We start from the raw sequence: 16,006 nt of genomic DNA, 5'->3' as shown, positions 1-16,006 counted from the left end.
CACTAGGTAGTCTATTGTGTTTCGTCCAACGTTTAATCATCAGCATCCATTGCCGATCCTCCGAAAGCCTCCTACCTAGACTCAATAAGAGTCTTGGGGCCTTCTCTTTAAGGATAGGGATGACCATCCCCCTCAAGCTTATCCACAGTTACCACTTCCCACAAAATGGCATGCTATGCATGTCAATCACCAGATTGCCATAGAAAGGAATGGAAGATCATGCCCCAACATTGAAGACCAAAATCTTGGCAATAAAAACAATCGAGGAGACCAACATAGAGTCCATGATGATTATCTTGTCTAGCAAAGAGACCACATGCAGTCTCCATTTCCTCTTCTTGCTTTCGACTCTGGTCATAAACAACTCAAACTTCTAGAGGCCTGTCACACCCAACCCTAGTTGATAGTCTAGGTACCAAAAGACTTGCCCCTTGGCAATTATCTTAAAGCCGTAAGACTCTACCCACTGCGTTGGGTCATCAAACCCAATGTAGAGAAGCTCGATTTTAACTAAGCTTACTTGAGAGCCAGAAACTGTAGAGAAGTTCTAAAACACTCCCAACAGGATACTCAAATTCTTTTTTTCAGTAGCCAATAAATTTGTTTTATCCACAAAAAATTGGGAGTACATTAGTGAGAACTAGGGACCTAGGCTACTTTTTTGGATTAACCAGTCAATCTTTCAAAGCACTAGATCAAAAACTAATGCAAATAGCAGTTGGGAAAGGGAGCACCCCTGCCACCTTAAACGCTTAAGGGGGAAACCAGCTGACACCTCACCATTAACACAAATGCATGTTGAACATTTATGAACAGTGTGGACACCATGCCTATGAATTTGGTACCAAAACCTAGAACTTGTAGCACTACTAAAATAAACCTCCAATTGACTTGATCATAGGCCTTATCAAGGTCCATGTTGACCACCATGCACTTTTGTCCACTACAAGGAGCCCAATCAATGGTGCGAATGCACTTACTAATGGTGTCTTGAATTATCCTGCAGTAGATAAATCCATATTGTTTGGGATGTACTACTCTAGAGAGGATTGTTTCGGTACACAAGACCAACAGCTGCTAGAACCTTATATGCCACAACGAGCATTGTGAGAGGCTGCCATTGGCCCACCTTGAGCTTGGCTTTAGACTTGGTGAATGAGTTTTATCGTGCCCTTATTGAACCCTCCAAGCACTGCATGCATCCTAAAGCACCCATTAACAAATTCCGTGAGATCCATTAGGAGATTTTCCTTCTTTCATGGAGTGTAATGCAAAGGAAACCTCACCAACAAAGAAAGGTGCAAACTTGATCCACCACCCCAACCAAATAACAACCCAAATAGCCTTCAAATAGTTTAGCTGGTCTCTCTGTGTTGTCTAGAGGCTACACAAATTTAGTACCAACTATGGATGACAAATGTTTGTGAAATGTCTCCATTATATCCTCATTTTGCATCATCCTCCTTCTCAACTCGTCCACAATACAAGCTATCATCTCCCTTTGTACTTTCTACTTGAGAACCTTAAAAGTACAAGGAAGACGATGCATATCCCCTTGTCAATCCCATCGAGACTTGAGTTGGACTTGTGCCACATGCACTTTGTACTTTCCCTACTCAAGTAGAAAGTCTTCACACTACTACAGTAAGCGAACAAGAATGTGGTCATTAGGGCAAAGATAAGGGTAGCTAGATAATTACCCTTCACTCTTGCCGCCTTATCTTATGAATCGCCCTTGGTCCTAGCTAGTTTTGGCCCATGCCTCTTCGCAAAATTCACAAGGAAATCATTACAAGCCGCTGACCTTTCCAAGCAATCAACATGCTTATCACAAGCCTCACACCACACCTTTGCCCTACCAAGAAATCTCCACCAATTCAAGGACTTGTTGATCCTAAAGGGAGGTGGGTCATTGCTAGACCCACTAGGGAGCACCACTCTAAAGGTTACTTGTAACATGACACATTAACCACTTAAAACCTCGATTCAACAATTTGGAGCAAGCCACCATCCATCATGATTGCAATGTGCTCTAACCTAGATGACCTCCATTTTGGCTTCCCCCCCAGAGATTATGCCATTTAAAGATGCATGGACAATCGACAAAAATAACCACATCCTTTAGTTGATGAGAGCTCACAAGTGCTTGCTACTTGTCAAAGTCCTTACTCATACACGACGTTTTATGGGAGCAATCCCTCGTCTTCTATTGTGTTCCAATCCCCCAAGTGCAAGACGGGGGAATCCTCATTCATCTTTTGTAAAAACTCTCATTGTGCTTCCCTTCGCCCAAACACATTAGATGCATAAACTAAGCCCACATGAACAATCTCGCCCATTTTAATAGTCACAACTACCAACTCACCATCCTCTGCAAGCCACCACCTTTATGTGGGATGAAGCACATCCTTGATAAATAGCATGGCTCCTCCATGTCCTCTCTAACAACCAAACACAACGGCACAATACCCAAGTGGAGCTCTTTGGATTGCATCTCCAACATTAACTTCGAATTCCTAAAGCACCAAGATATCCAACCTTCTCTCCTTAAGTACACTATATGACACCTCCTTCCTCTTAGCTAAGCACAAGCCCTTGATATTCCAAGGGATAGCAATCAATTCCTTTGAGATTCGTTCCATCTCAATAGCAAGTATCCTCCATATCTTCGGCTCCCTCAATAACAACATAGTAATTTCTATCTACAAGTGGGCAAGGTATTTGATCAACAGCTTACTCTTCTTGTTGGATTTGTTAGCCCCTTTGAAGCTTGGATCAATGTTCTCCTTATCATTCTTTTTGGTTTTAGCTACAGTCTAGAGTTTTGAGCACCCTGTTGTTTACTCTTACTCATGTTCGACTCTAGAGCACCCTCTTCAACCTTCTTTTTACAATGTATATCCGATGTAGGGCCACCTTTCTCTTGTATCTCCAAAGTCTCATGATCCTTCTTACCTTCTTGATGGAAGATCCTAAATATCGTTGAACTTGGTGTTTCTTTATTCTTGCCATGACAATCTTTTGCGAAATGTCCACTCTACTTGCATAGCTAACTGGCACGGAGGAAGGTGCCAAAACTGACTTGAGGAATGATGTCAACCCGTTAGTGTCTTGAGCTACATTAACACAGGGGGACATCTGTCTCCAATTTTCCATAGAATGCAAACCTGACGCTCTAGCTCAAGTGCTCCACAAATGGTAGCAATGGCTGGCACATAGAGCACCTTTCCCAACGCTAAGGCCAACACTCAAGCTGCATCGTCAAGCCACCATGGGAGCTCCTAAAATGTAACCCATGCATGACATTCATGAGGAAGCACGTTCTCCAAAGAGAAGCCAAGGCTCCATGGCCAACATAAAAACCAAGTTCCCATAGTATCCCACTACAGAATCCGATATTCAGTCACATTCAGACTGAGATCCCGCCAAGAGCGTTAAAAACCTTTCCCCACAAAATGAAATTGGAGCTCTACTCCAGCCTGTAAGGTGTTCGAAAACTAACGTACAAACTTTAGCTCACTAGGAGGCTTACCAAGAAACGTTTTTTTTCTTAAAGGCCAGCGCCAGCAGAGGACAGATTGGAAGAGCGTTGTTTGATTCCATCCAACAAGAGTGCAACCTTCGCTTGGAAGACACCTTTTGCCTACTGCAACCACCTCAGCTCGTCGCCGCTCATTGTATGCCTGTTGCTGCTCACGCACTTTCTCAGCCCCAAACAGATCCTTTGAAGCACCTTTGGCCACCGCCGCATAGTCCAGGTCCATGGAGAACCCATATCCTCTATCATCGTCCTCTTGCCGAAGCTTAGGTTCTTAGGTTCCCATCATCATTCCTCTTCCTCTTGGCAGGTTGCATGCAATAGAGGTAAGGGAGGCCCCATGCCAAGTCCCCATTAGCACTCCTTAATGATGCTTTGTTAATACTTGACATTTAACATCTCTTGAAATTGTCTAGTTTTTCACAATTGTTTCTTACGTCATGTGCATGTCCTCGTGTTATTTCATTATGAATCCTTGAAGGGTGAAATGTGAGTTCTTTTATTAAGAAACAAATCCTTTAATAGTGCTTTGCTGCCTAAGGCATGATTAACAAACAATGAGAGGCAGATATATGGTAACACTAAAAGATGTATTACTTTAAATTTATTATGTAGACGAAGATATCGTAGGAATGGATTGTTTTGAATCATTAAAAAACCTATATGTAATATCCAAGAATTCAGCCATATTTTAAAGAAATGCATCATGGCATGCCAAGCACATTGTTTGTTGCGCATGTACAGTTTATGATTGATTTTATTGTGGGCAAAGGGACAACTTGCTTCCCGTTGCGCACGGAAATACAAAGAGACACCAACCACGCACAGAGTTGATCACATTTGTTTGCTTTTAATTTTGGGCATGAATAGATCTATGACTCTGGGAATCAGCAACCTAAGGTTTGTGAACTCACAAGTGCAGGCTTCAAAAATTAGACTCCCAGCGTGTCAAATGCAACTCTGACAGAGATGCTCAATTTTTATAATTATTAATAACGTAAATTAGGAGGAAAGTGTGATAGAATAAGCCTTTCACAGGCTTGGTAACGCGGAGCCAATAATAAATGAAAAGCCAGCATAGTAAAGATGTATCGTGCGAATTGAGAGTGGTGAGACCCCCCCCCCACCCCCAACCTCTCTGTGTCTCTGTCTCTGTCTCTGTCTCTCTGTGTATCTGTCTCTTGAGCAAGCTCCAACTACATCTCTTTATTGGTTACAAGAGCGGTATGAGTTGGGCTGATGTAACTTCGTGCACTCCATCTTGGAAGTTTCCGTCGACAGCTCACAAAAACCCCTCCTCGTTCACTCAAAATGAATAATCAAATAGAAATCCCTACTCGCTTATGTCCTCCATTTGCTTCAACCACCCTATTTCGCCCACACTACCGAGTCGATTTCATTGCGAGCACTCTTGTAAAGCTCGAGTCGTTTGTTACAAGCAGCTCTGCGTTCCATAACAGCTGGATCTTCATCCAGTAGCCTCCCCAGATGCTTGCCCTGTTACAAACATTGTAAACAAGTGAACTCAGTGCTGTGCTGCCAGCAGACTATCAGCATAGCTCATGCTTCCTCTGTTTATCAGCATAGCTCATTATGTTTCAAACAGAGGAAGCATGAGCTATTAGGGGAATTTAAGCTTCCCCTATTTGAAGCATAATGAACAAATCAGGTTAGTGCTGTGCAGCCAGCAGACTACCAGAAAATATTATGCTACTTAAAACATAATGAACAAATAAGCTTAGTGCTGGATGGCCACCTGACTGACAGGGAAATTTTGAAGTCATTATTGAACCACAGCAGATGGTCTCACCTCTTTCCTTCCAAGTTCTGCAAAGAAGAAATCTAACAACGTCCTCTTCGCCTCCCGAACTTGACAATGCACAGCAGCTTTCGGTATTGAGTGCCTCAACGTCTCACACACCATATTTACATACGCTGACACATTCGATCCTATGATAATAACATGCAGCATGGTTAGATCATTGTACTGCAGCTCAGGACAGGAATGAAAGATTGTCTGAGGTATCCTACCTATGCGGCGGAGGTGCGCATCACCATAACGGTCTATGGACGATGCTGCAGGATTACCCCCCTTTTCCAATTCTTGGGGAAGCTTCCTGAAAAACTCTACAGTCAAGTAGCTGTTCTCCATGTCGACTAATCTCAAGACAGTCTTTTTGCTGTCATCACGAAATCTTTCCAGAGCTCCAATAGCTGCAGCTGCAACTTCTGCTTGCAGAGTAGGAAACTGCCTCAACTCCTGTTGGGGAATAAAAATAAAAGCATTTGCTTGAGACCAGAAGAACATAAGGCGATATCTTAAGCTACACAATTTCATTGCGCAGGCATACTTGCGTCTCTTGAACTGCCTTTCGAACAAGTTCTTTAAGAATGTAATGAACCTGCACAAGGATAATGGATTAACCAACCAGTTATAATGGAAGGAAACATAAAACACAGCAGAAGAATACAGTTTGGCATGCATACAGCATCAACGACAGCCTCTGCAGGGCCTCGCAGCAGTGTCAAGGAACCCTCAATCAAACGTCTGTACCCTTGCTCTGGAGCTATCAGATGGGGTTGATAACCATCTGCTTCACTAATGAGTTTCTTAACATTCTGTATAGATAGATGCCTGTCGAAGGGCAATTTCTTTAATGCCGCAGGGAACTGATTGTCAAAAACTGCATAGATTTTCTCACCTCCTGGTCGCCTGTTAACAAGATAAGGATAAGCTAATCGGCCAGAGCAAGGTCCATGATCCATACACAGCTCAAGCAGAAAACATATTGATTTGATACAGCCAAATCATCATTCCACACAACTCAAGCCAAGAACACAGCCAAAAAGTTCTTAATTATATCCCATCTCATGAGTGCAGACCATTAAGCTACCCAATATCAGAAACTCCACTACTGCCGATAAGTGAAAGGGAAGCAGCAGCTATAAGGATCTGAGAGACCTCAAGAGAACCTGTGACAAAATAACCAAGACTATCCCCGTTTGCTCTTTCCCTAGAGTGCACAACCACAGAGCTTCCAAATGTACCATTCAGAAATTTATCGACAGTTATTCACATGTGAGTACACGTAGAAGACTCATAAGTGAAAGGGAGATGCAGCTAGAAAAGTCATAAAATAATTTACGAGACTTCAAGAGAAGCTGTGACAAACTAACTGAGGCTATCCTGATAAGAGTGCAGAACTGCAGAGCTCCCAATACTATTCCAAAATGTATGCATTATTATTAATATATAAGTGCACATAGAAGGATCTCCCAATGCTATTCAAAATTTCACCTATTTGTGAGTGCAAGTAGAAGAGATACAGACAAATCCAATTTACTGAAAGGTTGACATAGGCTAAGCACAAAAGTTCAACTTAGAAGCATAAGTGCTTACAAAAATGCATCCAACTAGTATCTTGCATGATAGAATAGAAACTTCACATCTGGAAAGTGACGATGATAACTGCAAATCTCATACTTACGCGCCATCCAAATGTTCTTTAAAAATATGATCGAATGCTCTGCAAAGTTCCAAGATAGCATACAGTTGGCCCTGCACACACTCCATAAAGATTAGTAAGGCATACTTTAAAGGGAAACTTCAAAACTAGTACTTCTAGTGCTATTCTCCATTCTAGCAGAAGACTTACCCCAGCATCACTAGCAATTGGTCTACCAAGACTTTGCAACTCTGCTTCAAGTTCATCTATTGCTTTGTTTATAAGCATTATAATGCCTGGTATACGAGATTTTATGACAGACTCGAGATGCTGCAACAAGGAAAACCATTATTCAGGTTCTCAGTACAACAAGCTACACTATATAGAAGAGACAAACTTGATTCATGCACCCCTCCTGCCTTGTTGTATAGGCCACAAAAACCCGCTTACCTTTGAAAGCATCTGGCCCAGATATTCAGATCCCATACGACTGGCCAGATGTTTATAATCTGGACTAGTTGCAAAATATTCCCGCTCTCTCCGTCTTGCTGCAATCATGTCTACACTTTTGTTGATGTCTGCTTGAGATCGGTTTACAACCCCCACCCATGGGTGTTGCAGTTTGTAAGCTCGCCCTTCTAAAGTCTGATTCAGAAACACAATAAGCCAGGTTTTAACTTGTAAGTGCAGAAAATGTGCAAAACTCAGAATCCTCATACTTGCGTAGGCATAGTCATTTCCAAGCACATTAATCAAGTAATACACCCTCATGATGGATTTAGATCCCAAAGATTAAGTTTGAAGACTAAAGTACCTCCTCTTTGCGGTTACCACTTGCATATATAGAAACTAAAAGAAGATTTTAAGAACTATAAGTTGGGGACAAGAAGAAGACATCCACTAATGCTACCAATACTCTTTTGTTTGCATAAATATGCCACAGATTTGTTTGCATAAATATGCCACAGATTTGTTTGCATAAATACAGCAATGCAATCTAAAAGACAATTTGGACTTGAAAAGGTCCTGGCAAACTTACATCCACAGCATTGGTACCCTTGTCCATGAGATCCAGCTTCGTCAAAACACCAAAAGTTCTTTCGCCTGAACACATCAAGAGAGCTCATCAAGTAGCAATAAACAACATGGTTCTCTTACAACCCAAGTCTAAAGAGGACAATTAGACAAAAAGAAACCAAGAATAAGAATATATCTCATACAACCACCTGTGGGATCAACTTCCCGAGCAAGTTTAATCGCATCAGATGTGGCAATATCCTGGTTTGCAGGAGTGATAGCAAGTATAATACAGTTTGGCTGCAATCAATGGAGAAGAGTTAATCTATTATAGATTCATCACACAGTGTCGCAAGAGTAAGCAGCCCTGGGAAATGATAAAAAGCATACACATGAATATACAAATGAGACATTTGATACACAAAGGGAGCTCAATCAATGTGTGCGTTACACTGATAAGCTCATCTGTCTTGCTCAATAGGCACTACTACACAGAACAATAGTCAGTGTGAGCACATACATTGTCAACATACGAGCGAACCATGTTTTCAATGTCAGCAACTATACTTTCTGGTTGCCCCTCTGTGATCAAAGCACACAATCACAATCAGAGAACTGTGCTTCGAAACTTTGGATGTACCTGAAAAGCTTTTCAGGTAAAGTATCTTACCAACAGCAACCTTTGTTAGGCCAGGAAGATCAATCAATGTCAAGTTTACAACTGCCAAGAAGACAAGAACAGAACCCTCAGCATTGATAGACCACAGAAGACTTGGCTCAGTCTCTAGATGAGCTTTCTAAAGGACCGGATAACAAATATAATAGAGCATGTATCCCTGCATCACCATTAGGAGAATAGATACTGAGGTGGATTGGAACTGGCGAGATCTGCTTGCTGCGACCAGTCATCCTATCGGTTTCATCAGATATCTCCTTCCTCACAGCAGCTGCAAAAGTGTAACCTTTTAAGAATATAACGCTACAGAAATTGAACTAGCCTGCCCCGTACCAAATTGAAGGTGTTTACAGTGTCTGCATTTTTGTTTTGAAGCATTCGGACATGCTATTCAAGCCTACCAAAATCTGCAAACCGTCTCTTCGGCAGATGGAGGAATTCGGCATACTCTGAACCCTTCTCCGTTCTATACAGCTGCAGCACAAGGGGCCTTCTGGTGACAATACCTACATTGAACCAAATGCCACCAAGTTGTGAATTTTGGAGCTCTTTAAAGAGCTTCACATGCAGCATGATACTGTTTGTGAAGTACCTGCGCCTCGTGGCAAGAAATCTCGTCCGACGATGCTTTCTAGAACAGAAGATTTGCCCGAGCTCTGAAGGTAAACAGGCGAAAAAACAGTTATTCAGATCAGCATGCAATGATGGAAAAAAAAAAGACGGGGAATGGTAAGATAGATGTGTGAATAAACCTGGCCTCCAACCACGGCAACAGAAGGAAGGGCTTCCCAAAGAGTGGGAAGCGCATTATCGCCTCCATAGTCACCAAGAGCAGTGCATGCTCTTTGGATCCGGTTCACGAGAGAGATCAAGCTGTCCATGGCGAGCGATTCGACAGCGTTCTAAAAGGCGGCAATACGGTGATCGGCAGATACTTGAGCCGAGAGATTCGACGGCGTTCTGAAAGAAAGACTTCCAACAAGGTGACTGGCAGATGCTTGAGCGAAATGTGAGAGATCTAGAAATCAAATACTGCCGAAGATGCTCTCTGCAGCCGCCGATTTGGAGGGAGGGAGCTACTCGAGCGAGCTATGGATCCAAGGCCAAAATGTTTCCAGCACAAAAGTTCTGAGAAGAGAGACGGATCTGAGCCTGAAATGCTGGCCCGCTCCCGTTACAAAACGGTAACGTTACAGCTCGCGATCCCTCTCTCTCTCTCTCTCTCTCTCTCGGAGGACCAAGCGGGAGAAGATCTGCACTGAGATTAGAGACGATCTGCGACTCCCTGGCTTCGAGATGAAGCTAAGCTCTCGTGGCTTTGCTTCAAGGAAGGAGGCGGATTGGAGGCACAGAGAAGAGAGAGGAAGGAAAGGAAAAATATTTAAGAATCAAGATTAGCGCATTGTTTGTGGAGGAAAGGAGAGGGAAAGTGCACAGAAGGGGGGAGTTCCGACTGTGAGAGAGAGAAGAGAGAGAATATATCACGACAGGGACCGACGACCTGTCGCGGTAACGTGAATTCGTCGTAGCTTCATCCTCCTTCCATCGTTCCTCTCATTCCCCCCTCCCATCTACTCATCACGGCTTCCTTTCGCCACGTGGCACCCCCCCCCCCCCCCCCCATCAACCACACCGTCGGTGCCTCCGACCTCTCTTCCACAGTTCGCCCCCTTTTTCATGAACCAACCGATAGTCGTGTGACTGCACTCCATTGGCCCTCCTCACCACCCTTGATAAGAGCCTTCGCCCATGCCTAAATGAACGCAAACTCTTTTGCATAAAAGAATCCAAACCACAAACCCCAAACCCCAAACCACAAGCCGGTCGCGGGTCTCGCCCAAGCCATCTACGAGTGAGATTCGCTTTCCCCTCGGGGATGTTCTCATGCACATTTTTTGGGGGCGAGGCGGTTTGAAAGGTTTTTTCAAAAGACTAGAAACCCCCTAAGGTCACATGGAGAATTTTCTAGTTTTCTGGAAACCCCCTCCCCCCCCCCCCCCCCCCCCCCTTTCCATTGAGAAACCCCCCACATCAGAGGTTTCTACAAAGGATACCCTTTGTAGAAACCAACCAATAGTTGTGTGACTGCACTCCATTGGCCCTCCTCACCACCCTTGATAAGAGCCTTCGCCCATGCCTAAATGAACGCAAACTCTTTTGCGTAAAAGAATCCAAACCACAAACCCCAAACCCCAAACCACAAGTCGGTCGCTGGTCTCGCCCAAGCCATCTACGAGTGAGATTCGCTTACCCTCGGGGATGTTCTCATGCACATTTTTTGGGGGCGAGGCGGTTTGAAAGGTTTTTTCAAAAGACTAGAAACCCCCTAAGGTCACATGGAGAGTTTTCTAGTTTCTGGAAACCCCCCCCCCCCCCCCCCCCCCCCCCCCCCTCCACATGAGAGGTTTCTACAAAGGATGCCCTTTGCAATTTTTGGGAGAAGGCTTCAAGGCTCACCTTCACCTTCCCAAATTCGAAAAAAAGTAATGTATTTTAGAAACCCCCCACAGGGGTTTCAACAAAGGATACCCTTTCCCATTCCTGGGAGAAAGCTTCAAGACCCACCTTCAACTTCCCAAATTTGGAAAAAAAAAATCTATTTTAATATTTTCTCTAGAGTTTTGGAGTTTTCAAAAACTCCCCATATGTCATCAATTTGCTTTTGAAAATGGAAAACTCTCTAGAAAACCATTTCCTATTGGAAACCCACATGTGAACTTCTTCCTTGAGTCCCCCCTCCCCCACACCCGTAAAAAAACCCCTTGCAAAAAAAGGGAGTTTTAGCATTAAGGCTAACATTATTTGTGAGCATCACCAAATCCTATCAATCCTTAAGAATGCCAATGCAATCATCCTACCAATTGCAAGGAATGGTCTAACATTTTGGCAACAACCTTTTTTTGTCCCAACTCACTTCTAATCCATCTCTTCAACATGGTCCAACTACACTATATGAAATGTCACACTACTCCTACAAGCATTCTTTGGCTTGGCACAACCTAGCTCTAATCCTATGCAGTCCATCTGAGGTTAGTTAAACACTCATCAACACTCAAAAGGGTGCCTCTCTATGGCCACATATATTTGGCTAGTAGTTAGGCAACCATCTTGCCAATTGAGTTTTACACACAAGACAAGGAACCAAATTTCAATGTCAAAATGTTAAGCACACTTATGTCCACTAGTCTTTACACTTAAACTATTAGTTTAGTGCATAGCATAGACTTTAGTGTTGTGAGGTCACAATATTTTAGAACATTTTATTAGGAAGAGAGTTGCATAACCATGCCAACCATCCTCTTTCGTTAATATAAACATCCTCAGCCAACCATCCTCTTTCGTTAATATAAACATGCTTGTGTAGAGGAGAGGCCCTCTCTTGGGAGTCACTCTTCTAGTTTGTATTCTCCTCCTCACAATATAAAGATGTGCATACACGACACAAAATACGTGTGGAGCTGTAACAAGCAAACATGGGAGAAGCCCCACAACCATTCCCTGCACCCATCACTTTGTTCTTTTCAATTTTGTTAGTATGGCACATGACTCTTTTTAGTTAGATTTATTTATAAATTGTGCTTATTACTTGTATACTAAATTCGTTACTTTGTGCATTTATTTCTTCATCTTGTAGTTTTTGGGTATTTTGTGATGGAATTTTTGAGCAATTTTGCCAATGTTTATACAATATGTTCAAGGTGAGATCTAAACAAAACAATAAATTGATTTTTAGAGATATATGAGGGCCCAATCCCTAATGTCTCTTTAAAGCTACCTCTATCGAATTTTTAGTATCGTGTTTAATCCACAATGTTTTAGCCTTAGTTTTGGAACACATGCAACACATGAAGCATGTTAATTGTAAAATCCAAACACTTAACTCACTTTACTACAAGTTATAAACCCACATGTAAAACTAAAATGTCATGCAAGCATATCTGCATTAGAATATCCTCTGTGCTAAATAGACAAATTATGTGATTGCATTTTAAATCCCATCTAGCAAGAGCCTACGTGAGTAGGCACCTTCTTTGACCCCACCATTCTGGTCATTCATGTTCAATGCAAGGACTAGATCATCTAGAATGTCCTGCTTGGTAGTGGATTAGGTGTCAATATCATCACATTGGCCACTTATCAAGAATTCGAATTGATGGATTGGGAACTAGCTCCCTTCCTAGTAAGGATGGCCAGTTAGCAATGGGTAAGACATTTGGGTATCATCCGCTCTATACTTCTAGAAATTGCCACAATTCCATAGTTAGTTTCCTTAATTGTCTTGAATATGGAGCATGCCGACAAAGATTAGGCTTGCTCTAAAGATTGAGCATTGTAAGTAGACAAGAGAGGGAGAAAAGGGTTGAGGGTGCTCACCCATGAAGAAAACCTATATATAATGTGTAAAATTGAATAGAGATCTCATTATTGTGTATAAAAACTTTAGAGCTCTTACATTCTACCTCCTTCCCATCTTGTTTCTACCGTAGCCAAGGCGAGAGAGAGAGAGAGAGAGAGAGAGAGAGAGAGAGGGGGGGGGGAGCTTGGGAGAAGCTTCCATGCTTTCGTTCTTGTTTTTCTTATATTTTCTCTTCTCCACATGGTGTTCTTGAGGTAACTAGAGGCCAAAAGAGTTAGCTTAAAGTTTATCAAGGGAGCATACAAAGAATCATGAGGCCTTGGAAGCTTTCTCTTGGTGCATTGGACTACAACAAGAGAGCTGAGCCTACCATAACATCCTTGAGCCTTCTTCTTACTTGCTTACATTCATGGGTTTAAGTGGAGAGAGCATGGTCAATTTAGAACTTGAGTATGAGTTGGCTTTGCGAGTAATAGATTGAGCTCAAAGAGTGGAAGCACTTGAAAGAATATGTGTCCATCTTAGTCTCATTGTATTGAGCTCTTGTAGAGGCCAACAATGCGGGCTACCACCATCATGACATGGTAATCCAAACTCTTGAAAGAATAAGTGTCCATCTTAGTCTCATTGTATTGAGCTCTTGTAGAAGCCAATAATGGGGACTACCACCATCATGACATGGTAATCCAAACTCGTATGAAGTGTTACAAATGCTAATGAGGTGACATCAATATTTAGGATACAAAACTTTTGAAGCACTAGCAAGGATTCACTAGCACCTTAAAATATTGAAACATATGAAGCACAAATCTCATCCACCAAGTAAAGGAGGTTATGTAGCCTTTTCTAATTAGTATAGTGCATTTGTTTCATATATGAAACAATGTTTACTTAGTCATGTGTTTGGTTTGTTTATCTCTATATTATCAAATTATTTGTTAACAATCAAATGACTAAGGGCATAAACTCATCATAAATAGCAAAACCTCATAGATAATCCACATGAAGGGTAAGGATAGAAATAAACCCATTGTGAGTATTGGAAAAGCAAGAAACCCTTGCAATGCTTGATATATGTATATGAAAAGTAGCCAATATGAGGCCAACGGAAGTAGAATGGGAAATGTTGCTTTCAATATGTTTAGTCTTAGAACTTTCTAATACACAAAACATGTTATCCTCAACCTCAAGGGGTGCACCTCAAAAATTGTAAATGTACCACTTGCGATCAACATAAGGGTTATTCTATTTAGTAAAAATTTATAGGATTGCATTTATAAAAGGGGGTTTTCTAAATATAATTTGAAAAAAACATAATGCTTAAAAAATGGGGTTCATTTTATTACCTTAAGGAAATATTATTTTTAAATACCCTTTTGCATGCACATGTTATGGAGGATTTCTTATATGGACACCCCTAGCTCCTAAACTAATTGGGTGTAATGTCCAAGTTACGAGTCAAATGATGAGATAATGTATGCTCATCTTTGTATTTCCCACATGTATAATACTCTAGGATTCTCTTTCATAGTATTGCTAGACTTCTCTTCAATAATGGCACCAACCATAAGAGCCATTAGCTTTTTAATTTATCTCCTAAAGTGGACGTATGCCCATGCCCTTAGCTAATAAAGATGATGTTGTGAACTATGACTTTGATTTTGGCTTTAAACTAGGGCTTATCCTACCATATCACCTTGTCAAGAATGGCAAGTTTATGAGAACAAAGTTAGCCATGAAAAGGGAGGTACACAATGTAAAGTTTAAATAAAGCCTTCATAAACTACTAGTACAAGGACGCTGTTTATTTGCATTGCATAAAACAAGCTCTCATCCTCTACTCATGACGAACAAGAATAAGAAACAACACAACCAACACTGCTTGCTTTTGTCATTATTCGATTGTTTGGATTAGGGGGACAAACTAACATATTTTATAGTATTATATTATTTGTATGAGAATTCCAAAGCCATGATTGTGATTACACATTGTTAAAACCATAAGAGGATTGGATTGAAAACCTATTATAGAATGCACTCAAACATTTCAAAATAAAAATAAAAGGAGTATAGCCACTTGAATTGGTGCCTCAAAGTATCCTCATAGGATCACGAACGAAAGCAATCAAACAACAACATATATAATGAATTCCTAATAAGCTAATAAAAATCATCACGTTAGCTACTTTTCCTACCATTGGAAATAAAGCCACTTTCTCACAAATGCACTACATTGTGAAATGTGTAAGGGGCCCTATTTCATGCCCTCTTAGTTGATTAGTCTTTCTTGTTTGCTTGCTTATGTTGATTAAATTAAGTGGCTAGCAACACATCACACTCCACAATGACAACAAAGTGATTCTTGCTCTCTTACTCTCCAATGACAAGTACAAGATCACAATTATATCACCTTCTCTACAAGTCTTCATATAACATTAATGAAATATGTTAATATGTGGGGCAAGCTAATATAGACTTTTATGAATTGTTAGATTTTTTAAAATGAGGTTTGGGTATCTAAATGCACATTGGAAACTACTGGTTGTTAGAACACATAGATATAAGTCAGCATAAAGCACCATGTTTAGATGAAAGCTTATGCTTAAAGAAAAAGGTAGAAAAAAGAAATCATCATAATAAATAGCATAGTTTTGAACTTTTACTGGAAAATGATAGTCTTGGCAATTCTAGAGTGACTTGTAGACCTAGTCCATTTAAGTATTTATATAACCCTATTACCATAAATTGGGTAAATTACAATGTTTTTAATTCTAATGAGGGAACAACTCCAAGGCAACAAGGAAGATGTTATGCTAGACATTGTTTAGCACAATACCATCTCAATATCTTTGTAGACCTAGTCCATTTAAGTATCTACTAGCATTCCGCACGCGCTTCGCGCACACAGAACGCTAGGCCGGTTCGTGGCAGCTTTGTTGCCTCGAAGTGGCAAGCGTCCATTTCTCATCTTT

General features: G+C 41.4%; 1 protein-coding gene across 1 annotated transcript; it reads right to left on the bottom strand.

The window, feature by feature from the left end:
* Nucleotides 1-4,484: 4,484 nt before the first annotated feature.
* Nucleotides 4,485-10,195, bottom strand: LOC148041470 (phragmoplastin DRP1E-like). Its single transcript, XM_087679885.1, has 16 exons — nucleotides 9,430-10,195; nucleotides 9,270-9,333; nucleotides 9,079-9,183; nucleotides 8,847-8,948; nucleotides 8,672-8,722; nucleotides 8,522-8,583; nucleotides 8,211-8,301; nucleotides 8,024-8,088; nucleotides 7,435-7,629; nucleotides 7,195-7,314; nucleotides 7,027-7,097; nucleotides 6,026-6,251; nucleotides 5,890-5,940; nucleotides 5,570-5,798; nucleotides 5,349-5,488; nucleotides 4,485-5,035 (listed from the first exon to the last, which is right to left on the bottom strand). Exons 1-16 carry the CDS (start codon nucleotides 9,556-9,558, stop codon nucleotides 4,907-4,909), a joined length of 1,830 nt encoding a protein of 609 aa, XP_087536011.1. The 5' UTR covers nucleotides 9,559-10,195; the 3' UTR covers nucleotides 4,485-4,906.
* Nucleotides 10,196-16,006: the final 5,811 nt, after the last annotated feature.

The sequence above is a fragment of the Lygodium microphyllum genome, chromosome 1, assembly GCF_053477565.2.
Source record: "Lygodium microphyllum isolate KBCC chromosome 1, Lygodium_microphyllum_v1.1.10, whole genome shotgun sequence".
In the NCBI taxonomy this organism is placed as follows: domain Eukaryota; kingdom Viridiplantae; phylum Streptophyta; class Polypodiopsida; order Schizaeales; family Lygodiaceae; genus Lygodium; species Lygodium microphyllum.
Note: the sequence above shows the minus strand (reverse complement) of the source record. Positions and strands in the feature narration are given on the sequence as shown.